General features: G+C 39.4%; 1 protein-coding gene across 6 annotated transcripts in view; it reads right to left on the bottom strand.

The window, feature by feature from the left end:
* LOC105431111 (uncharacterized) overlaps nt 1–25,431 on the bottom strand; it is a 53,563-nt gene that overhangs the window by 14,795 nt on the left and 13,337 nt on the right. Inside the window, exon 8 of one of the 6 annotated variants that reach the window (XM_089084663.1) lies at nt 3,637–5,572. The exons of 2 other annotated variants lie outside the window; for them this stretch is intronic. In XM_089084663.1, the coding sequence (XP_088940789.1) occupies nt 5,528–5,572 (45 nt within the window). In that variant the 3' untranslated portion in view covers nt 3,637–5,527. Of the gene's footprint in view, nt 1–3,636; nt 5,573–9,157; nt 25,143–25,431 lie in introns of those variants that run through there. 3 more of the 6 variants (XM_089084665.1, XM_089084664.1, XM_089084667.1) reach the window with 3 other exon arrangements.

The following is a 25,431-nucleotide window of genomic DNA, read 5'->3' as shown; positions in this document are numbered from 1 at the left end:
GGAAAACAATCGTTATTACTTAAAACGATTACAGGTGTTCGCTGTATCACCGCGTCGTGTTCATATTTTATACGTGCGGGACATTGATCACCTCCGAATAATAATTTTAGCGTTTCTTCCGCACAATCCTCAAAATTTGGTTCGTTCCATAATATAATACGACGATTAACGCAATCTTGTAATGGAAATTGATTGTATCTATTCCAATTTGCCATAATTCCGAAATTTACGGTGAAATGTACAACGGCGTCAAAAAAAAAATTTTTGCCGGCATTCGGTTCTGCCAAAATAAATAACGTATTGACTTTCGGTATTCGTTTATCGATAATATCGTATACATCACGTAAAAATCGTATAATTGCATCGTCATTATTATTAAATTGAAAATTTAATAACGCTTCCAGATACCTGACGCTTTTAGTCAAATTAAAATAATAATCGTTTGGTGTTTCGGTAGCGAAATATAATTTTAAAGGATCACACGATAACAGATGCATCTATAGATCAATGACGTTTTTTTCAACGTAGAATAATTTCAATTCCTCGAATGTTATGGTGAAATAAGTTTTACGTTTATCGTAATATCGATAACGTGATTTTAACCATAAACGTGATGTGAAAAGTGCCTTTGGTGGTGCGAATATTACTTCCTTCAAGTAAGTCAGAAGCGAGTCCTTTTGATACCTGTTTTCCGTTGACGTGACAGACGAGATGCTTCCCGCGACGGAGGCTGTTGTTGATCCCCGTCCGAATCGCCGTCCGTCTGTGGTGATTGCGTCGGTGATTGACGAAAGATCGTCCGTTTCCCGTCTTTTCGCACCTTCAGCGTATCCGTAATACTGCGTATCAATCTCATCGCCTGGGAATAAATCGGATCCACTGGCGAGGGAACAACCATCTTTGCTCGACAATCGTAGGCCTTCCATGCCACGCTCGAATCTAAATCCTTCACCTTTGAATACCGTGCGATATTTATCTCCACTATGGCGTAGCCATTCGGTTCCGGAAATTTCAATTGACATAAGCCCTCGGGAGTCTGAATCGAGATAGCAGACCAAATTGACCCAGTGCTCGATGTTCCAAACGCTGGAGCGAGTGACTTTACGATTGTATCTAGCGTATCTACCTCCGTGGGATCGATCGCGCGTACCTGACTCGATCGCTCGAATTCTACCGCATCTGCACGTGCTATTGTGCCAGGAACAGTCATGAACGACGTGGTAATGATTGTCATGGTGTCCAAGGAGAAAGATGGTCCCGTGGTAAGCTCGTTGTAAATGCCTAGCAATGTCAACGTCTGATCTCTCGTGAGGAAGGGCTCTCTCATATACCGTGTGTATAACTCGGTATCGTATATTGCTGCGACGAAATTGCTCAACGAGGACTTGTCGAATTTCATCGTGTCCCGCGCGATCTCGCTCTCTTGGACCGATTGCAATTGACCTCCCAGTTCGGCGAACGCATCCTTGTCCTCTTGTTTCAGATCTTTGCGGTCCACCAATAATCGTAATGCTTTCACCCAAATTGACAGCGGTTCCTCCGTCGTTGTCCAGGAGTTCCGCAGTAATGCTCCGAAAGTCGGCGTCGATACCGTCGTGTTGTTCTCCATGTTCGATTACCTCGAAGTCGGATGTGTCCAACCTGACGCTTTTCTCCGGCTGCGCCGGCGGCATGATAACGGCCAAGGCTAATAGGTAGGTAGGAGTGGTTGAGTGGTTGAGTGGTGGCGTTATAAGAAAGTTTACACCGGCGATTTCAGCAGAATGGAAAAAAGTTCCGCGGTGGATACGTCAATCCAACATGGAGAGCAACAACACGATCTCGACACCGACCTTCGGAGCATTGCTGCGGACCTCTTGGACAACCAGCGAGGAACCGCTGTCCATATGGGTGAAAGCGCTGCGAATCCTGGTGGATCGCAAGGATCTGAAACAGGAGGACAGAGACGCCTTCGCGGAATTGGGCGGTCAATTGCAATCGGTCCAAGAGAGCGAGATCGCGCGGGACACGATGAAATTCGACAAGTCCTCGTTGAGCAATTTCGTCGCAGCAATATACGACACAGAGTTGTACACACGGTATATGAGAGAGCCGTTCCTTACGACAGATCAGACGCGAATATTACTAGGCATCTTCAACGAGCTTACCACGGGACTATCTTTCTCCTTGGACACCATGACAATCATTACCACGTCGTTCATGACTGTTCCTGGCACAACAGCACGTGCAGATGCGGGCGAATTCGAGCGATCGAGTCATCGTCCCGCGACCGATCCCATGGAGGTAGATACGCTCGATACAATCGTAAAGTCACTCGCTCCGGCGTTTGGAACCTCGAGCACTGGGTCAATCTGGTCTGCTATCTCGATTCAGACACCCGAGGGCTTATGTCAATTGAAATTTCCGGAACCGAATGGTTACGCCATTGTGGAGATAAATATCGCACGCTATTTAAAGGTGAAGGATTTAGATTCGAGCGTGGCATGGAAGGCCTACGATTGTCGGGCAAAGATGGTTGTGCCCTCACCGGTGGATCCGATCTATTCCCTGGCGATGAAATTGATTCGCAATATTACGGATACGCTGAAAGTGCGAAAAGACGGGAAACGGACGATCTTTCGCCAATCGCCGACGCAATCCCCGCAGACGGATGGAGATTCGGACGGAGATCAGACGGCGGATCGATCGCGGGAAGCGCCGCAACGTCAGTCGCGTCAACGGAAAACAGGTATCAAAAGGACTCGCTTCTAACCTATATGAAAACTATTGTTTTTACACCGCCGAAAGCTCTATTTACATCAAGGTTGTGGTTAAAATCGCGCTATAGATACTACGATAAGCTTTCTTATAACGCCACCACTCAACCACTCAACCACTCCTACCTACCTATAGCCTTGGCCGTTATCATGCCGCCGGCGCAGCCGGCGGCGATAGGCCGGCTGCGCCGGCGGCATCCTTTGATGTTAAATCAAATACTTTTGTTTGATATGCCGAACGAGCTTGTTAGCTAATAATTGATTCTTGGAAAAATAATTCGGAGTCATGTTAGTTGATACAATAAATCCAAAACAATTCCCAGAATTTGAGGGTGACACTTCGTTCTGGAATATTCATAGGCTGATGAAATCCGAGAGTATAACCTTTATACATTTGAACTTAGTCTCTGTAAATAATCTCGAATAAGAACTTAGAATATTTTCGGAATATTTTCCATAATCGGAACTTAGAATTATTTAACATTCGACTTGTAATAACTTAGAATTTTCGTGAGACAGATCGGTCAACTTAGAAATATTTTACGTCAATAACTACGGAAACATAGAATATTTTATAAAATTATTTTATAATATCAGAACAGTCGAAATTTATTGAACAAAGAGTGCGCGCCTCCGTAGTTTCCAAAATATTTTTTGTGAATACTTGGTTCCTACTGAATGCGCCCGTCATAACAGGCCTCCATCAAACAGTTTTGCTGCAATAATTCTGCAATTTTCGTAAGTTATTAATAATCTGTCTGAACTCTGTATCATTTATAAATTAATGCATGTGTGTACGCATTGTAGTGCATCCAATTACGTGGTGAAATAGAATACATTCAATGTGTTTGCATGTCTCAAAATATTTATGATACAAATATTGCACCAAAAATTAAGATTTTATTTTATATATATTTATGATATTTTGCATGTATAATAAAGGATTTTAAAACTATTCATTGAGTAGCGTATTTTGATCAACAATATTACCCTTACGGAGGATCTTAAATCTCAAAACTAATACAACTTGCAAACTGTTGTCATCGCACCGCGAGAACTAATGAATACAGAAAGACATTGTACTAGTAATGAATAGTAAGTGCGCGTTCCCTATATTCCTTTATATCCTTAATTACATAAGCTTCTCTCTCTTTCTCTATCTTTTTTTCTACTAATACTAGTACTCTGCGTCAGAGAAGAGAGCATTCTCTGGTAGTGACCCCGTGCATGAAGGAAGTTCACCCTGTCCGCCTTAAGCGTTGATGGGATCGCAAGTCACTTTCTTTTATTATTTCTTCGTGCGGTGGGCTAGTGGCACGTTAGTGCACTTGCGCACTTTGCAACACGAATATATTGCAATTACAATATTGCATGAACCAGATTTTAATAATTACCAAGTTAAACAAATACAGATTGATAATTTAATACTTTAATTTAATACTTTATGCTAAAGATGTAGAGGCTAAAGAACGTGTGAATAAATTTTATGACAACATGAAAGAAAAAGGCATAGATATAAAGAATTATAATAAAGTTTTACAACATTTTCGAACATTGCGGTATACGGCAGCACATCCAATATTCAATTTTAATGAAGAAACGGATTTATTTTTAAATAATACATTTAAAAAAATATTGGGAAAAAGAAACAATAAACTTAGAATTTATTTATAAAATTTTTGAAGTAGAAGAATTTAAAAATTTTAAAGAAAAGGCGCCTTACAAAAGATTTACTTAATTTATTATAAGTTAATATAATCTTTTATTTATTTATATTATTATTATTTATTTATATTATTTATATCTTTTATTTATATTATCTTTTATTTATATTATTATTTATTTATATTATTATTTATTTATATTATTTATATCTTTTATTTATGAATTATATATTATGTAAAATTACTTATAATTATATTTATGTTATGTATTAAAATATGTATTATGTATATAAGAAGAGGTTATTTGTGGCGACCCTTGAAATCGGAAGTAAAGAAAAGATAAGATATAAATTCATGTTTGTCGGTCATTCCACTATTCTGAGCTATCGGCGCACTTAACCCGAAAATCATAGATTGTTATCCAATTCTCGCCTCAAGATTCACAAGTTTTTTGTCTCGTGCCGCTTGTTGTATCCTGAAGCTCTCCCGACAGACTTTATGGTGCGATCCACTGTCGCATCCTCTCTCGCGACATCGCGTTCCTCGCCTTGCTGCTGTGTCGCTTCCTTCACCTTCATCGATTTGGTACCATTTTGGAGCCCTCATACCCTGCTTAACTATTCTTCTACTATATGACTAGTGCTCTGTGCAAGGAGAGAACCGGCGTTCTCCTTGTCGTAAATCTTCATTACACGCTACGAAAGATTTACCTCATCCGCCTTAAGCGTTGACGAAATCGCAAGTCGCTTCCTTTCACAAAAAACAAAAATTAAATAAATTTCCATACGGTGTGAGCGTTGAGAATGCACCTTAACGTGATAAGTACTCTGCTTATCTTTAGAAATAGAAACCTTACACCTTGGCACGCTCTGTTCTTACAAAATTTGATTAATAAATCATGTATTAAACAAATGAAAGGCGATGACAATAGAAAACGATCAATGTAAAATACTAACCGCATGCCAATTTCTTGTCCAATCGTGAATACTGTGAACAACTTGTCAACTTCTTATGGAACTATTTGTCAATTTCTTCGTGATATACGTAAAATTGGGCATCGGTCCATCTCTGTTAGAATTTGGAAACGATTCTTCCAGATGACTAACGTTAAGCGCTATTGAAATTGTGGATAACCTTCCTCAAACTAGATATCTGAAGGAAGTTACTTTCGATTATAACGGTTAAAGATAAATTTTTGGCAATAATTTTGATATTAAAAAATTAATAGCAGATAAATTTTTACGAAAATGTCTTTGCAAATTATTAAATAAGTCATTAGGCAGAGTAAATCTGATTTTCGACATTTTGATCCTTAAAAGAATTTCATTAAAATATTTATTCTATTTCATAAAAAGATTTAGTAAAATTAAATTTAGTTTAAAGAAGAACGATATATACGAAAGAAAGTTCTTTTCTTTCAATGGGAAATGGGTTTTAATTTTCTTTCAATTTAATTGATTATTTCTTCGCAATTAAAACTTTACAAGCTTAGCAGGCAGTATTAACTGACTGATACAGGCATAATTAAGATAGAGATAGCTGATAGCTGATTTTAGGCTTGACCAGCACTCAAGGTGATTTACTCCTTTTTATGAAATATGAATTATTTGGTTCCTAATTTATTGATTTAAATACCATGAGCCCGCGAACGCGATAGAACTTCCAAAAACTTAAGGAGCCTGGCAGTCAGAAGCCGTACGGAATTTAAACGAATTTTCCCAACGTGCATACGGATAAAAGCGCGCTCGAAGAAATAAATCATTTGGTCGAAACAGTTCCAAAAGAGATTCCTGCAGACTGTTTGCAGGATTATGTCATTTTTCATACATCTGCATTTGAGCCGTCTCTCCTTACTATAGAAGAAGCAGAAGAGTTCGTTGCTCTCGATATCAATTTCGATACCAACCAAGTACATTTCAACAAAACGATTTTTGAACAAATAGAATTTATTTCATTCGCCAGCGATTATAAAACATTAACCAGACAATCAACAAGATGAAGCTTTGATAAACAAGAACCAACAACGAGATACGTCTATTAAAGAAATCAACTTACTAGAAATTGAAAATCCATCAATTCTGAAAAGCGTATCGCAAGAGCCAATAAGCGTTCTTATTCCAGGATTTCTCTCACTTATCCATTTCTTCCAATGAAATTTACATCATCCTCTCTTTCCGACGCTCAGAAACGGAGGCGAGCCCTGCAGAGGCTCCGTTATCGTCGTAATAAGCGAACTCGTCGACTAGCCAACAACTCCTCGGCAAGGAGGTTTCTACATGAACGGACGAAACCACGAGTTGCTTCGGCACGAAGCTTTATTCACCTAGTATTTCTTCTCCGTCCTCCTCGATCAGATCATCTAAGGCTGGGTCACCCCCAGCGCACTCTTTCCGGAACGCCATGACTCAGATTTCCAACATCCAAATTTCCTCATTGAAAAATCCCTGGATGAGTTCTGCGAACTCCGAATTCCTTTCCTCCTCCTATAGAGCGCCTCCAGAAATTCGATCCCCTCTCCGAAACACCCACACACAGATATCAAAGTATAAATTTAAATGTATAAAATAATCCAATGTAGGATAAGAATAATTATAGTATGTGCCCAGCAAACACCAAATATAAATGTTATATAACATAAAAGTAACATGTTATATAACAGCTGTTACACTCTAATTACATTATAGTTATATAACCTAGTATTATACATACAGTATAACTGGATTATGTAACTATTATATTATTCTATTATTTACATGTTATAATAAACGAATAGCAATATAATTACAATGTCACGTTGTTATATAACAACTGTTACATTGATATTATATGATTGTAATTTCGCGCCTCCTTCCACTGCGCAGCGCCAGAAAGCAGACGCTCACGCCTCGACCCGAGTAGTGCTTCCCGCTCATCACGATCATCTTGATACTTGAGCTGTGGTTAGGCGCGTTCTGTCTAGGCGTTTTCCGCGGGGTCTAGCGCGTCCTGTTTTCGCGGGCGATAGGAAGGCGCGCGTTCTGATTATGTATAATAGAATGCCGCGCGTGTGCCGCTCGTCCTGTTTTGTAGAACGTTGCGGTTTGACGCGTCGAGGTGATTCTTTTGAGCGATACTTGTCGTCGTGTTTACGATGGCGAGAACCGTCAAAGTAGCGAATCGGTGTCAGCTGTGCGAGACACGAATGATCGATGACGATGAGATGTATTGGTGCCATTCGTTGGATGACCTAACATCTTCTCCATTGCGAAACGTGACGGCGTATCCATCGGTCAATGTGACTGAGTACGTCGTGAGAGGACAATACACTCCGATTTCTAATCAGTTAAAGAGGCGCGATTGTCGATTTCCGCCTCAGCGTGAAATTTCACCTAAAAAGATAATAGAGGCGTGTGTATGTCATCACTATCGAGGGATGGCATAATCTTTTACTGGAAGTACTCTACGAAAAGAAGAAACCGATCGAGATTAACAGACGACAGGAATATATGGTGAACTTTCATGAAAGCGGCTATTACGACGTATTTAACAAGGATGACGACGAAATGTTTTTTTTTGCGCTTATCGCAAATATTGGAGGAAAAGTAGTACCGTTTCGTCAGCTGCGTACGAGGAAGAGAGAAAAAGAAGAGAGCGCGTTGGCATCAATTAGCGCAACTAAATGTGTGTGCATATAATTATGTGCAGTATATTATACTATAATATAACTATGGCTTGTGTATATGAATATGAGATTAAGACTATCCGCGAGAGACGGAGTTTCCTTTCCTCGTTCGTTTGCATATCGCGGAGACGATAGGCGACGCGCCGGAAGTCTTCAATTTGCGATACCGAGGGTGACGTTATAATTATCGGGAACGTATAAGAGACGAGAGGTGGGAGTCACGCGAGGAGGAATCGTCGTAGAAGTGTTAATAATAACGAAAGAATATTTTATTAGGAATGTAAAAACGTCATGTTAGCTGTCACCATAAATCAAACGATTCTTAGAAAATAAATTCGCGAGCATGTTAGCTGTCATCATAAATTAAACAATTCCTAGAAAATAAATTCAAAATTATGTTAGCTGTCATCGTAAATCAATTTAATTGACGAATTCTAGAACATTCGATGTTGATATCCGATTTTCGAGGTATATAAGGAATGTCCGAGAGCGCTAACCAGAGCAATCGAATAAAATGAATAATGAATAGTAAAGATCTCAAGTGAAAGTCTCCTAAAGAAAAGAACTTAGTCTCCGAAAAGAACTTAGGTAAATAGAATTTAGTCTCCGATATATATTTGATAAATAGAACTTACTCTCCGATACATATTTGATAAAAGAACTTAGTCTTCAATACAATTGTACGTTCTTGAACTTAGTCTCTGAAATATTTTTACTTCTCCATACATAGAATATTTTATAATACTGTCGCTACTTTGATAAATACTTAACATGATTTTATGATCAATATTTTATTACAAATAATTGAAAACTTGAAATACCTTACAATTTACATATTGCTGAGTCTATGTGTAATGTTAGAGCAGTCGAAAAGTAATAAGTGAACAATAAGCATCTCTACAGTAGTCTCCAGAATTTTTTGTAAGTTTGAACTTAGTCTCCGGTAAGACCTTATACACTTGAACTTAATCTCTAAAAGATTTTTGTCTCCATACTTAGAATATTTTCATGATTCGGCTTGACACATAGAAATATATTACTATTTATATTTAGTATTATTCAGAATACTTTTCCGATTTTCTTTTTGATTAACATTTTATGATTTAATGATCGATATTTTATTATGAGATTTCATGAACACTTTATGATAGAATTGCGAACGAGACCTAAGTCTATCTGCATCAATGATTTATGACAGAATCTTATGATTGCTCAATCTTAAGTATTGATTCCTGATCTAAATTATAATATCTCAAATTAATCAATATTTCTCATAGCAAGGCAGTTGTGTAAATTCAATGCGCGATTTAAACCCGATTGGTTGAAAAAAAGTCTTACTAGTCTTACGCGCAAGTTGATTGGTCCTTTGAGATATTCTCCGCCAATGAATTTTTTGTCAGTCTATCACTTCAATAAAGCATGAGCAGCCGTCGTGAACGGACGTGCACGAGCGATTCACTCAATTATCTGTAAGTTTTAATTAATTATAACCACTCTATAACTCTCTCGTTGCATATAATAATTGATATAATTGCGTGGTATACTGAGATTATGGTACAGGACGCAACAAAACGGATTCATAAGTTATTTTCCCGCATGATTATGCATATTCTGTATGTATACAAATATTTTATTGAATTATATGCACAATTGAACGAATTACATCGATAACGTGTTTATTAAATCAATAATTACTAACCTTTAATGATTGTAAGCGAACAACATTTTAACTTCTAAGCAACATAATCTCACAATAACTTAATCTTTAACTGTCATTATCATGTCGCGGAGTTATAAAATAATAATAATTGATAAAAAATAGTGATTTTAGACGCAGTAAACAATGTATGTGTTCCCTCTCCATCTCTATTTTTCTCTCTTTCTTTATGTTTTTTTTCTTCTATTACTAGTGTTCTGCGTCAGAGAAGGGAGCATTTCTCTGGTAGTGACCTCCGTGCGTGGGGGAAGTTCACCCTGTATCCTTAAGCGTTGACAGAATCGCAAGCTTTCTTTTATTATTTTCTAGTGAGTTAGTGGCTCGGTGCACTTGCGCACTTAGCAACGCGATTGCAGTTCCCGTATTTATACTATCTCTTGTCTATTTTTTTGCTATCTGCTAGTGCTCCGCGGTAGGAGAACCCGCGTTCTCTCAGTAGTGAATCCTTATCAGACGCCACGAGAGATTCACCCTATCCGCCTTAAGCGAAGACAGTGATAACAAGTCGCTTCCTTTCTAAATTAAAAAAAAAAGGAAATACTCTGTACGGTGTAAGTAAATATCGAGATGAGACGTAAACAATAGTAAATCATAAAATTCATTCACGGAATCAAGACGATAAAGTATATTCCAAGGATTTGTTATTCTTATTTCTTCATTCTATGAATATTATATGTCTTAACCTTTTTCATCGATCAATTAAAGAAATATAATACAAAACAATTATGATAAAGGAATTTTTCACAGACATCTTTAATTTAAAGATCGTTTTAACTATCGATGTTTAAGGTCATCATTTGCAATCAATCACAGAAACATTTTCTTATTAATTTCATATCCTCATAATCGCCATTTGCATTAACTTATAATCAGACAAGATCTCTATCGTCAATATATTCCATTGATGACAATTCACTAATTTAATGTTACGTCTGGAAAGCCATTATAAATTTTTTTTCGCCTTTATAACGCTTTAACCCCGAATGCCACCATGATGGCCTCCGAACCGCGATCATTGGTTCTTCTGCCGTACAGCGTCGAACGCGACGTGCCTCACCATTACTTTTTTTTTACCACTAGTAGTAACATTATTACACACTTTTATTATATTATTAGCAATATTACATTAATTATGATTAAAATACTATATTATCAATTTCAAACGCTATTATTATTATTATTATTATTATTATTATTATTATTATTATTAACTAACAATATTAATTACGACACTACTAGAGTCCGCACTTACGAAGGAGACACATGACTTCTCGCTCGCGTTTCGCGTTCCCAAGTGATGTCGAACCAACTGAGTGGCTCGCAGAAGAGCGTAAACCTCTCCTAAATGACCATTCTGATTGTCGTAATTACCGAAAGTCGATGCCAAAATCTAGAAAGAATCGCGCGGGCCATACCAGCATCGGCAATTATACTATGGCTTGCACATGGCCGTGATATATGACCACAACGAAATACTCGGTGAAGCCCTCGAATACGATCCCGAGTACGAGCTCCTGGTGCATGACAAACTGTGGAGTGCCAAGCTACCATCCCTACCGAGCCACGAGCACAGCAATACAGAACTTTCCCCCCGGCGCTTTATATCTCTGGAGACCTATCGCCAGCGCAACGCCTCGACTAGGTAAGTGAATTAATTAATTGATAGACCTAAACGCCGTGTAATCCATACGCCACGTACATCTAGAAATTTCTTAAAGCCGCGTAGAATCGGGAATATCCAGACGCGTCCAAACGCGTTCGAACGTGTTCGGGCGATATAAAAAAAAGGGAAAGCGACGCACTTGCGGAAAAGTTTTACGATCGACCCCTTTTTTGGATAGTTTTTGCTGTTTCCATCGATTTCACTCGGAGAATGTGCAATTTTAATAGCTGAAAACTGAACGCTTGGTTCAAAATATTCTAAAATAATATTTGCCCCAACTCTCGATGAAATCACGAAGCTCGTCTCAGCCACGCAATACGGTATGCGGACGGGCTGATGAGCAGTTTAACGTAATGTGCATGGGTCAGCTCTATGTGCCAAAGGTGCGCACGTCTCCAGCCGCGGTATTCTTCAACCGTGCCAGTTCAGCTAAATGCATCACTGATTTCGCGTATCGGCAAATGAGCTGGACAAGTGCTAATAATAACGATAATAGCGCCGATACGCTCTATTTCCGCTGCAAGGAATTAATCCCCGATAAACTATCATTTATCGTTTGGCTCTGTCGCATTATTTGCAAGGTCAAATCGAGGCTACTGAATACTGTGAGTGTTGCTACACTTCCTTGACAATCATCCGCGAGATCGAACACTGCTCACAGTGCGCCGAGGCCTTCACGAAATTTTTGGTTTAGACGCGAACGGAGGACACGTGTTTACATCGATCAAACATTCGCAAACATTCGAGGACATGTGTTTACATCGATCGCTCTCGTCCCGCCCCCAGAGTAATATTTTCGCGTCGGCTGAACTGGCGTAATTGCGTAAAGAGAGTAGAAAACGAGTTTCCTACTCTCTTTACGCAATTACGCCACCCGGTGAATAATTGAGATTCGGTCGACAGTTAACCACGACGTAACGCCAAACCGCAACGTTCAGAACCTCCTAGTACTCTATTTCTTTCTCTCTCGACTCAGAACGGGAATGACAGCTTGCCGCTCGGTTGCCATTACTCGTCGCCGTTAATTAATACAGTCCTCCCTTGTACGGTGCAAATGCAATCCGCTCCGCGACTCGCCGCTGTGACGTAACATTAATATCTTTTGTCGACAAGATTGAGAAAAGTTCCTTTAGTAAACCTGATTAATCCCAATTCAATTCTTAATTCTCCCTAACAGTTTTATAAGGCTAGCAGACTAACCTTAATGGTAGAAGTAGAATAACCCTAATTATCCAGTTGAAAGGATTGTAGCTTCTCAATGCTTATCAAGGTAATAATTTTGTATACTCATACTCATGATAAGGTAAAATCTCTTAATGATTAATGTGTTAGATGTCGAAAGTTGTCGAGTCAAATAAAATTGAAATTTGAAAGGTTGTCGATTGAAATGACGAGAGACCAGATTACGCGCCGCGCGTAACACCATATATATAAGATGTAATCATATATAAGATGTAACACCATATATAAGATGTAACACCATATATGTTCCCCTTGCGGACATACACTTACACATTGGATTCATTCCGAAATTGCTTCGAAATTATTGGAACTCTCTACTTATCACATAATACTTCTACGATTTCGATTCAATTGAAATATGACTGTCTTTCTAGAGGCCATTTTCCTGATCGTTGGAAAACAGCACGTCAACAGAAATAATGATATCGTATGACTATACAAAATCGTGCAAGCTTCAAAGACCCGCGTTAACAACGCAATTCCTTCGGATCCAACACGCACATCTCAGAAACTGCAATCGAACGAGTAAACAAAAGTAATAGGATCCTCAAAGTCAAGGCACTATTCCGCCTGCAACATTTAAACGAAGCGGAGATCATTTCAATCATTTCAATGGTTTAATAGATAAGAAAAGCAATCTGTTCCAAGTACCAGGCAATGAATTAAGCTGTACCGACTCCGGCTCACACAGAATCACGACAGTTGATGACATTCCAATAAACATTTAATAATTCAGGTCTCCATCTATTCACAGGGAGGAAATCACGTGCCAAGTCAAAAAATTATTAGTAAACAATGTAATCGCCTCGCCTTATAATTTCTCTCTGTGGATAGTACTCTAAAAATCAGATCTAAAAAAGAACAAAAGGTAGCGAATGATCATCGATTATCGTACTCTAAACAAAAAAAATCAATCGAGGATGCCCCCCCCCTACCAAATATAACCAAAATAATAGATTAATCACACAGCGCCAAATATTTTACTGTATTCGACCTGGCTTCAGGATTCCACTAAATCCTGACGATACACGAAATGAACGCATCAAAAACAGTCTTCATGTAATACGTCCCTGGAGGAAGTTTCTGACGCACTGCGTCCCTGCAAAGCCCCCCACGACTCGCTGGTGACCCCTGCGAGAACGCCAGGGCCCCATCGCCAGCGCCTTCCACTCAGACGCCGCCGCTACTCGAGCTGTCGAATCGAAGAAGCTCAGTGCAGAGCCATCATGAGACAGTTCACAGTGCAACTTCGATGAGTTCACTCCGGCTTGGACAGCTCCAAGCCCGTGAACATATCCTACACCTAGGGTAGAGTCATTCTAGTTTTAAGTATCAAAGTTCTAATTCGACACTTAATGTTACGGTGAATCTAGAATCAATCTCAATCCAATTTCAACTCAATTCAAATTCAATTCACTAGTTAGTATTAATGTGAATCTTCACTCTTCTATTCAACATTAAGATAAGTAATTCTTAATATCCAATACATATCTATTATCACATTATTATTCACTATTATTCATTATACTTTTCGACTATTATACTAGTGTATCATCATAATGTTACCTATGTGTTTTATTCACAATTATACGAAGTGAAATTAATTCAGTGATTATTTAAAGAGCCCACTATTCCTATCCTAGCGACTGAATATATCGACAGTGTTCGCGAGGTACAGGAGATTTACTCAAGACCTGATTATTAAAAATAAAAGTGATTGACAAACTTCACTGAGTCTTCGATCATCCGATTAGTGTGTTGGGCGGTAACCCGCTCTCACCTCGACGAGGAACTGTAACTTAGTTTATTCCAAATTATAAAATCAAATACAAAATTTCTCCAGTATTATCCGAGGCTTTCCGTGCTCGTGCTGCATTGACATGTGGCGCTCCTAAAGAGTCGCCCACGAGTCACAACGCCTTGATGATACCGAATAGCTGCATCAATTAACGTACCTTATTCGAGATTTTATGCGCTTGTGCTGCATTGACTTGCGGCACTCCTACAGATTGTAACGCGTTAGTATACGCGGTGAACCGAGCCAATCCACGGATAGCGCGGTGGACGCTTAAACAAATTTATAAATTTAAATTAATTCACCGACAATAAAAAAATGTCGCACGTAGACGCCTTAAGCAGGCAAGTAACGTACATCGGTACGCTACCGCTGGAACGCGAACTGGAATTTAGGCAATTACAGGACATTAAGTTAAAAGAAATCGCGGTAGAATTAGAATATCAGGATCACGACAAATTTCAATTGATAAATGGCCTCGTATATCGTAAAGGGCACGACAGGCCAAGATTCATAATCCCTGATAGCATGATTAACAATATCATTCGAATACACCACGACGAAATGGCGCATTGCGGTCTGGAAAAGACATGTCAAGGAATAGATAAAGCTTACTGGTTTCCTTCAATGCGAAAACGAATCCGGGATTATATAGATAATTGTATCGTATGCCTAACCGGAAATATTTCTACGAATCAACGCGAAGGAGAAATCCAAAGCGGAGAATTGCCTTCCGAACCGTGCAAAGTAATTCACGTTGACCATTATGGGCCGTTACCAGAGTCGGAAGAAAATAATAAATATATCCTAGTTGTCATTGACGCATTCACACGATTCGTATGGATGTTTCCGACGCGAACAACCAGTACGAAAGAAGTACTCCGGAATCTGACAAACATGTTTTCGACTTTTGGAATTCCGAACGAGGTTGTCACGGATAGAGGCACGGCATTTATCTCTGTCGAGTTTGAAACATTCTCTCAAAGTTACGATTTCAAACATCGGAAAGTTGCCGTGGCCGTCCCGTGGGCTAACAGATTGGTAGAGAGAGTAAACAGATTCCTGACAACATCGTTGAGGAAGACCGTCAAGGATGTGCGAACGTAGGATTCGCATCTCTTTGAAATACAGTATGTAATAAACAATACATTCCACAGTGGTATAAAAACGTCGCCGGCCAAGTTATTGCTCGGGTACGACAAGCAATGTCATCTCGACAAGAAGCTTGCCGAGCTGGTGAACGATTTAGCTCAAATAGATCACGACATTCCAGCGACGATTTAAAACAAATCGTTTTTAACGCTACGAAAGAGCTGCACGCTTATAATAAGTTTAAATATGATAAGTCTCATAAAAAGCCATCAGTGTATGGTATAGGCGACTTCGTAATGGTACGGGACAGAACACACAGTTGAAACCAGGACAAAGTAAAAAATTAGCAGTCAGCTACACCATTCCATACAGCCCTTACAACTTAGAGAGTCCTCCTAGAGAGTCGCCCACAAGCCATAACATCTCCGTAATATCATAATCAATTGCGTCAGCCAACGCATTCCATTGTGTATTGCGCACTGCCAAGCACGATTATGTACGCGTAATAATTTACGATGAAACATTTTGATAGAAAAATCTCCTTCGATGCCGCAATTACGATGCCATCGCGCCGGTCGCAAGCAAACGCTGAAGCGCATATTTAAGAAACTAAATAAAAAACTGCTGCTACACTTGCGAATTTCTTGATGTTAACACCGTATACGACTCAGAATATCAAACCAGAACCAAAATACGAACAGTTATTCGACAAAAGTGTTTGATCACCTCCTGTGTGGAAACTCATCAACTCCCAATCATATTCAGGACGTCGAAATTCCTTCCATTGCGGATGATTAGAAACGACCTACAGAAGGAAAAGTACTACCAGATCAGAAGCGACATCCTAGCCACATTCCACTAAAGATAGGAAACATTTCAACTCTTAGCATGTTCGACATATTGACCGAAAACAAATAAGTAATGTGCAAGGGACAAGAGTCACCGCAAAAATCTGAAACCGATCCTGCCGCCGTGTATGTTTATCAGATAGGATTTTGCCGATGCGTAACCGAATTCGGATACGGACTTTACGGAATTGCTAATGACTACAGTAACCGGGCTTTTGTGCGAACGATGCAAAACAGAATACGAACGCAACCGCCCTTCGCAACAATTTCAGTTAATTTTACGGCATTACATAAATATAGAAAATAGAACACAGAGGAAGTGCGAACTTTACCCAACGGATCTGTCAATTTGGTGAGAATTGAACGCATGCGATGCGTGTTTTGAAGCGTATTCCGTGTTTCTTAATCATTTAAGAAAAGAAAATCAATCTTTTGATACCTTGCCGGATCCCACGATTGTATTGATCATAGTATTGGTACGCATGAAATCATATTTTCAAGACGCCTCAGCTTCTTCCTCAACGGTCCGTAGATTGAATACGTCAAAATAATTAAGATTTTTATCAAAAAGTAAGGACAACCGCCTATCCTTATATAGATATATTAAATCAATGTATTAACATTATACCAATGTAAACCATCTTCAATTGCGGATTAATTCACTTTTCATCTTTTTTATTTTAAAATTAAAATAAAATAAAAAATAACTAGAAATTACAATTAATCTATAATAATAAAAGAAATAGACATAGATATGTGCATATATGTATATGCACATATACATATATGTGCATATTTTATATATATAAAAGAGTTTGTATCATTTAATTTTGTGTAAAATTCTCTTTTGTAGCTATATAATTACTGTTCGTGTTCAATTATAGAAGAGATAATTATAGAAAAAAAGATATAATTTTTCCACCACTGCAGGCTTCCACCATTGCACATCCCAAAGAACGATTCTCGAAGGATACCACCAACGCAGAGCCGAGATTTTAGCAGAGTACTGCTAGGACAAGATAGGAAGAATTAAATTTTATCTCCCACGAACACGATCTAATAACAAATCTAATGCGAGATATGTAGAGGCGAAATAGATACACCGCGTAAAGCCGTTACCGATCCCGCAGTTTACGTATACTAAGTCAAAGTTTATCAAAGTGTGTAGAATTCGGATATGATTTTCTCGGACTCGCGAGTGATTCTAACAATGCAAGATTAATGTGCTATCGATGTAAAATAAAATACACAGAAACTATCGACCCTTCGCAACGATTTTGTATTATCTTACGACATTTTATTAATATCGGTCGAACGCGATCCCCGAAAAGTGCGAGTTGTATCACGATAGCACAACACGACCTCAATTTGGCGCGACATTAGTGCGTCCGACGCGTGTTCCAAAGCATTCTTCGCCTTCCTCGAATTTCTGCGTGAAGGACAAAATTTCGATCCTATAATAATTGATATTGACGAGAACATCGGAGTTCACGAGATTATTTTCTCACGGCGATTATCTTCCTTCTTGAACGGCATACATAGAAACAATACAAATTCGAAAATTTTGCCGTGATTTCCCCCATTCAGTCTGGAGTGAGCGCGATCGTGCAAGCGTTCGATATCAATCTCGCCCGCGACGTAACATGTGCAAAGGGTAATAACTATAAAAATTGTCAAAGAAATTGGAGAGGGTAAAACCCAAACAATCGATGATACTAATCGACACATCCGACAATGCTTTTGACAAAATATCTATGAATATAATGAGCCTCCCATCCTCCACAAAACCGGAAATTCCTACATTCTCACTATTTAAGATTTGTTAACCAAATACTTTTTAGCAATTCCTCTAAAAACTGACCTTGTTTATACCGACTATTTACGGATACATATACTAACTAGTAATTTTCTATTAAATTATTTTAATTTTGACCATACATGCAAATATATATATATATAATACGTGTATTTCATTAATCATTTGGATGTGTATTGTACCAGTATAATGCCCCATTCGTTAAACGTATTGCCGAAATTAAAATAATTTAGTATTGAATAAATGATAGTTATCATCTAAGTACACATATCAAGTGTTCGGTGTAAACTAAGACACTATCTCGGTTGTGGACGTAGCGGAAGGCTTCACCAACGAATTTATTTATATTTACGGCGCACCAAAAACCTTGCTAACGGATCAGGAAACACATTTCCTAAATAGTCCAATGCGCAACATCGCGCGTAAATTTAGAATAAAACAATATACGACAACTGCGTCGCCTTCAATCAAACAGATCAATCCAGAGAGCCCATTATGTATTGTTGGAATATCTAAAACAATTTGTGAATAAATAAAATGTATGGGATAAGTGCCTCAAAATGGCTAGCTTTTCTTATAATACAAGCAACTCAATTTATCCCGCTTAAACTAATATACGGCAAACTAGGACTTCTATCAATGACCCAACACCGAGCAATGAAAGCTACGCTAACTACATTGTACTATAAAATATCGCAAGCGTAAACGAAAACATAAGAAAACCTAAACGCCGCCACTCCAGATCAAAACGGTATTATGATAGAAAAGTGACCCAGCGAAAACTTAAGATAGAAAATCAGGTATGTAAGTATTGAATTTGTATAGGAAGCCGGTACAATTGTGCGCTAATGGATTAATGCTTATATTTTACCATAGCATTCTAATATAAGTGATCGGAATATCGACACGTGATAATAAATTATGCGCAATACGTGTTCGCAAGTTAAGTCGCGGTCTTCCATATTACCAATGATATGGATTTAGCGGACTATTCCATCAATATTATTTTGCCAATCTGACGGTGGAGCAGTTTGGAGTTCGTGCTCTCGGATATTTTATATGTTCTCTCTGCGGACATACATTTACACATTGGATTCATTCCGAAATTGCTTCGAAATTATTGGAACTCTCGTATTTATCACAATACTTCTACGACTTCGATTCAATTCTGACTGTCTCTCTAGAGGCTATTTTCCTGATCGTTGGAAAACAACACGTCAACAGATCGCGAAATAATGATACCAATCGTATGACTATATAAGATCGTGCAAGCTTTAAAGACCCGCATCAACAACGCAATTCTTTTGAATTCAACATGCACGTCTCAGAAACTGTAATCGCAGAAATTGCATTATTACGCACTACAGCGTAGTAGTGTAGTAGTGCAGTAGTGAGTAATAATACAATGGTATAGCGATGGGAGTGTAGCGTCAGTAAAAGATAGAGTAATGTTACAACATACTGTCGGTAATGTAATGTTAGAGCACTTTATAGAAAAAGAATGCTATTGTGACATAATAGATCTATTTGAGGAAGTGAGTGAAAATCTCATATATATGCTTGTAAATATCAGCTTATCTCTTTTTTGCTTTTAATCGAGCAATTATGTATATAATATTTTGATAGATTACGTGGGAAACAAAAACATATCAATGGTCAGTGTCAAAATTTATCAATTTCGACAAGAAGCGCAGTAATGCATAGTAGTGCCTCAAAATACTACTGCGCACTAGTAATGTTTAATAGTATTTTCATAGTCTCCAATACATATTTGATAAAAGAATTTAGTCTCCGATATAATTTACATTCTTGAACTCAATATCTCTGAAATATTTTTACTTTATCTTTATATATAGAATATTCTCTTGATTCAGCTCACTGTACGTAAAGTATTTTCATGATACGATTGAGCATACAGAATTATACGCACATAGCTACGGAAACATAAAATTATTAGAGTAGTCGATTGATATTTTATTTACATGTTGTTAAGTCTATTTATAATATTAAAGCAGTCACGATTTAATTTTTGATTAAGTATATTACGTAACCTAATTGCATCCTTGAAATCGTTCTTTAATAACTCGAATAGTATAGTGAAATTGCAAATGAGACCTAAGCTTTAGCTATGCTATATCATCGTGACAGAATCACACAAACGTTCTCAATTATTGATAAATCTGAATTATAACCTTAAATTAATTGATATTTCACTTAAGCAAAGCAGTTGAGTAAATTCAGTGCGCGACTTAAACCCGAGTGATTGAAAATAAGATTTATCAGTATACGCGCAAGCTGATTAGTCCCTTAAAATACTCTCCGCCAATGAGTTTCTTGCTAATCCATCTTTTCAATTAGAGCGTAAACAGCCATCGCGAACGGACATATATACGAGCAATCCGTTTGATTATCCGTAAGTCTTGATTAATTTCAAGCATTCTGTATCGTTGTAATTGCGCCTGTGATGTACTGAGATTATGAGATTATACAGGATTATGCGATTATACAGGACCAAAATTAGATAGATTCACTTCAATTGTTCAATTGTTTTTCGCAATTCAATTGTTCTCTCGCATAATTATGCGTACTTTACTGCATGTATACAAGTACTTTGTTGAATTATACATACAATTGAGTGAATTATATCGATAGTGTGTTTAATAAATGAGTGATTAGTAACCCTTAGTGATTGTAAACAAACGACAAAATTCTAACCTCAAAACGACATTATCTCAAAACAACATAAGCTCTAACTGTCACTATCGCCTTGTGTGGTTATAATATAATAAGAATCGATAAAAAATCATAAATGTTAAAAGTATTAAACAATAATTATGTATGAAAATCTTTGAATTTATGATACTGTGCATAAAATAATGCACAACCACGAATTGCTTCCACGCATGTCTGCAAGAATACAAGGAATACATAACTTACGAGCAACATATTTTTGAAGTAACCTAACCTCAATCTGTCATTATCGCGTCGCGAGGTTATGAAATACTAATAAATGATGAAGGATTGAAATTTTAACGAAGTGAACGGTGAGTGCGTGTTCTCTGTTCACTAGTAGCTTAGTGCACTTGCGCACTTAGCAACGCGATTGCAGTTCCCGTATCCTACTTATACTATCTCTTATCTATTCTTCTGCTATCTACTAGTGCTCTGCTTTGGGAGAGAATTCGGTATTCTCTCAGTAGTGGGTCCTCATTGCACTATGAAAGATTCACCTCATCCGCCTTAAGCATGAAGATGAGATCGCAAGCTGCTTCTTTTCTAGGTTAAGAAAAAAAAAGGGAACTTTTCAGTACGGTATAAATGTCAAGATGAGCGCCATGATTTGATTATAATTTATAATTGAGATTTCTTCGTATTGATCTTTGATTATTTAACATACCAAGACAATTATATTAGTCACTTAATAATTCCTCACTAATAACACATTTTACGAATAACAATTCATTAAATAATTCTTATTCAAATTAAGGAAAGTTCTTTCGATAACCTCAAAATATATAACTCTGTTCCTAATCCTTATTATAATCTTACAGACATAAATTGATTAAAATTAAGAAAGAGAAAATTAATAATCTAACGATTAAGCAGTGTTGTAGCAATACTTTTAAGATAATAAATTTTTCTTTTTATTATTCTATTATATCGATATCTCTAAATAAATATGGCAGATACCGAAAGTTCGTGCCCGTCATTCAAAGAATTTAAGGGGTATACAACACGTAGCCGTGCCACATTCTCAAATGTATTCCTTGCCGCATAAGAACGATTGAGGAGTGAAATCAAACCATTTAATTGCAACAGCTCCAAAGGAAATCCCCCTAGAGAGCTTACAAGATTATGTCTTATTCCACGATTCAACTTTCCAGCCTTCAGATCTGACCATCGAAGAGACTGAAGAATATGCAACAATTGATATAAATTTCAGTGGAGAATCTCCAACCTTTGAAACTGTGTTTGACATATTCGAAGAAACTGAATATATATTACTGGAATATGTTTCACCGGAAACCACCGATCTTATTGCTAACATCAATCAAGCTGATACCAATAATTCAGCACCATCAATTGAAACATATATAGCTATAGTCTCTGTACAAAACGGCACCTATGAAATCAGGCCAACATTACTCCTATTACTATTATTGGCCAAAGACAGACATTCTCGCAATAAAAAATTTAACTATAATACTATAATATAACTATAATATATTTTATAAATAAACAATAATTAATTTTTTGGATATGAAATAAACATTAATATATATACATATTTGATTCTTTGATAATCCTTCTCTCTCTCTCTGTCATAAATCGTTCCTTGCATCGCCCTTAGCTCTCGGCTTCCCAGGGATATTCCCGCATAGATAGCCTCGAAATAAATAGAGAGCGACATTAATTTCTCGATTGAGATACGAGGAGTCGGGTAACATTGGGTTTCTCGCAACTAGATGTTTCCAGTTATCACATCGATTCGAAGTTATTATGTCCAGCAAGAATTAAGACTAAAAGATTATTTCGAATATCGCAACGGGAAGTTGGATAACGCGCCGCGTGAGACGTAACAATACTAACATACCCGACAATGCTTTTGACAAAATATCAATGGATATAATGAGTCCTCCACCCTCCACGAAAACCGGAAATTCCTACATGCTCACTATTTAAAACTTATTAATCAAATAGTCCTTAGCATTTCCTCTAAAAACTGAATTCCATTCTTTAAATGCATTGCCGAAATTAAGATAGTTTAATGAAAAATTAGTATCAACTAACCAACCACTAACCACTAAGTATCAAGTATGCGTATCAAGTGCTCGGTGTAAACTAAAGCACTATCTCGGCTGTGGATGTGGCGGAAGCCTTCACCAACGAATTCATTTGTATTTACGGCGCATCAAAAGCCTTGCTAACGGAACAAAGGAACGCATTTCCTGAATAGCCTAATGCGCAACATCGCGCGTAAATTTAGAATAAAACTGTGCGGTCACCGCCACTCTGGCCCACCGACAAGCGCGCCGGCGCGCGCTGCCGCGCGCCGACACAGTGGGCCCGCGCACGGGAGTGATCCACACGCTCGCCACGAGATGACCAACCGTTTGATCATCCACTCGTGCGCGGAAACCGTCTTTAGCGCTATAAAGAGCGGCCAGCACCACCGTTTGGCACTACCCTCTCAGTGCACACTGGAGCCCGCGCATGGCTTAAGCTAGCACTGAGGACTGACCGCTTGCGGTCATTATACGGCCCTTTTTACACGGCCGGCGTTACCGACCACTATAGGTCGTATTCCCCCCTCAGTGGCCGCGCACGCCATCGAGGGCTTCCTCTACCCTATGACGCGACCGTGCACGCCGTGCCTCCTTTCGCCTGAGTTCTCTTCAGCGGTCGTACACGCCGTTGGACGAGACTCTTGGCACACCCGCCGAGAGGCAACCGATCGAGCCGCTGCCTCCGATATCGGAGGAGAGCCACATCGCGGAGACGCCACCGGAGTACGCCGCCCCAGGTCCAGGACCTTCGCCACCACGTCGGGGCTGGGAGTAATTATGACTTTCTTGGGTAGTAGAGAGTCGTCTCCCGGCCCGATCGTCGCTGTCGTAACCAAGCAGGCATTGGTGTCTGGGATTATCCTGGACTGTGTACAATAGACCGACAACTCAGTCGGGGCAGGGGACTTAACTGGAGGCCACGAGTCCTCCGATTTATCCTGAGTCTCATTGTAGGCGTACGAGAGCTTCGGGATATCTCTATTGCGTCTATACTGCAAGTAGCCCGAGGGAGGCTGATGTAGCCTGAGAGTAAGCATGTACTCTCGCCATCCTGAGGAGATGTGCCCTTGCAGCGAAGCTTTGACAGCTGTCCTGGCTTTACGAAGTCCAGTGTAGCGGGCTTGTCGTTTGAAATCGTGAATCCTAGCGGCCTGGAAACCGCGTTTACAGATGTCTGTGAGGAGGTTTAACAGATCAGCGTGAAGGTTGGAGAAGAAATAGTTTGGGATTGTGATGCGAATATAGACCTCTAGCTAGGTCCCTAGCTCTCACATCCAAATCACACATCTACCTTCTCGTCGTACTCCTGGGTGCTCTGCGCTTGCGTAGAGTAGCTGAATGGTGTTGTGGCGAGCCGGAATTAGTGGGCAGACCATCCGCCCCGGCTCGGTCTATATGCGGGAGTAACCGGACTATCCTAGTGGGTTTAGCGGCCTAGGGAGTCAGGCTCTCTCAGTGCTCTTGTTTCCCTTCGGGCGACTTTGGGGTCGGAATCGGTTACTTGGACTCGGCATGCGGCATACACAGCCTCTGCCAGTCAAGTCATGCACCCACCACATTAGTGATCCCGCCTAAGTGGTGTCATGGCGATTGTGCGCCCTAAAGGACTTGCTTGCGAGCCCATGTGCCCAGCCCATGGTAGATTGTGGGGGCCCAAGAAAGGGCGGGTTTTCGGGGAGCTCTCGGTTGCCAAGCCGTTTGCATCCCCACACGCAGTCAAAAATGGATAGGTATGAAAACGGATCCTCACGCCCGGATTCTCGGATGGCTCGGGCACTGCGTGTTAGTTTGCGAGCGAGTGGTGCCCCCGTGAGTGCCGGGAAGTCTAGCGGCGCCATTAGGCGCACGCCGGACACTGCACCAGCGACTGGATTGGTCACCGAAAGTCGCGATCCGCCTGTAGTCTGTGAATATTGTGGTCGAGAGTTCCGGAACATGCGTGGCCTAGGGGTTCACGTATGGTCAGCCCATCCGGTTGAAGCCAACCGCACGATCGATGTCGATCGCCAGAAGGCGATGGTCTGTGGAGGAGACGCGTCTCATGACTCGGGCTGAGGCAGCAGCCGCCTCAGCAAGGGGAATTCTCTTTATGAACCAACACCTGCAACAGAGATTCCCTCATAAGACACTTGAAGCCATCAAAGATAAGCGTCGACAAGAGGCTTATCGAGCGATGGTTAGAGAGTTCTTTCTGCCATGATGTCCATCCGCTTGCGGAGGACGATGAGGGCACGGGGACCGATGAGGCGATGATAGGAGCCGCCGGTGTCCCAACGATCACAGAGACGCACGTTGGTCCTGTTGAGCAAGCATGTGCACGTCAGCCCGTACCTCAGCAGAACTCTGAGAGACTCCGGGAGCATATCGGCGGACTCATCTCTAAGAATGAG

Source organism: Pogonomyrmex barbatus, unplaced genomic scaffold, assembly GCF_055798465.1.
Source record: "Pogonomyrmex barbatus isolate J1 unplaced genomic scaffold, ASM5579846v1 scaffold9, whole genome shotgun sequence".
In the NCBI taxonomy this organism is placed as follows: Eukaryota; Metazoa; Arthropoda; class Insecta; order Hymenoptera; family Formicidae; genus Pogonomyrmex; species Pogonomyrmex barbatus.
This window is presented reverse-complemented; position numbering and strand designations above follow the sequence as displayed.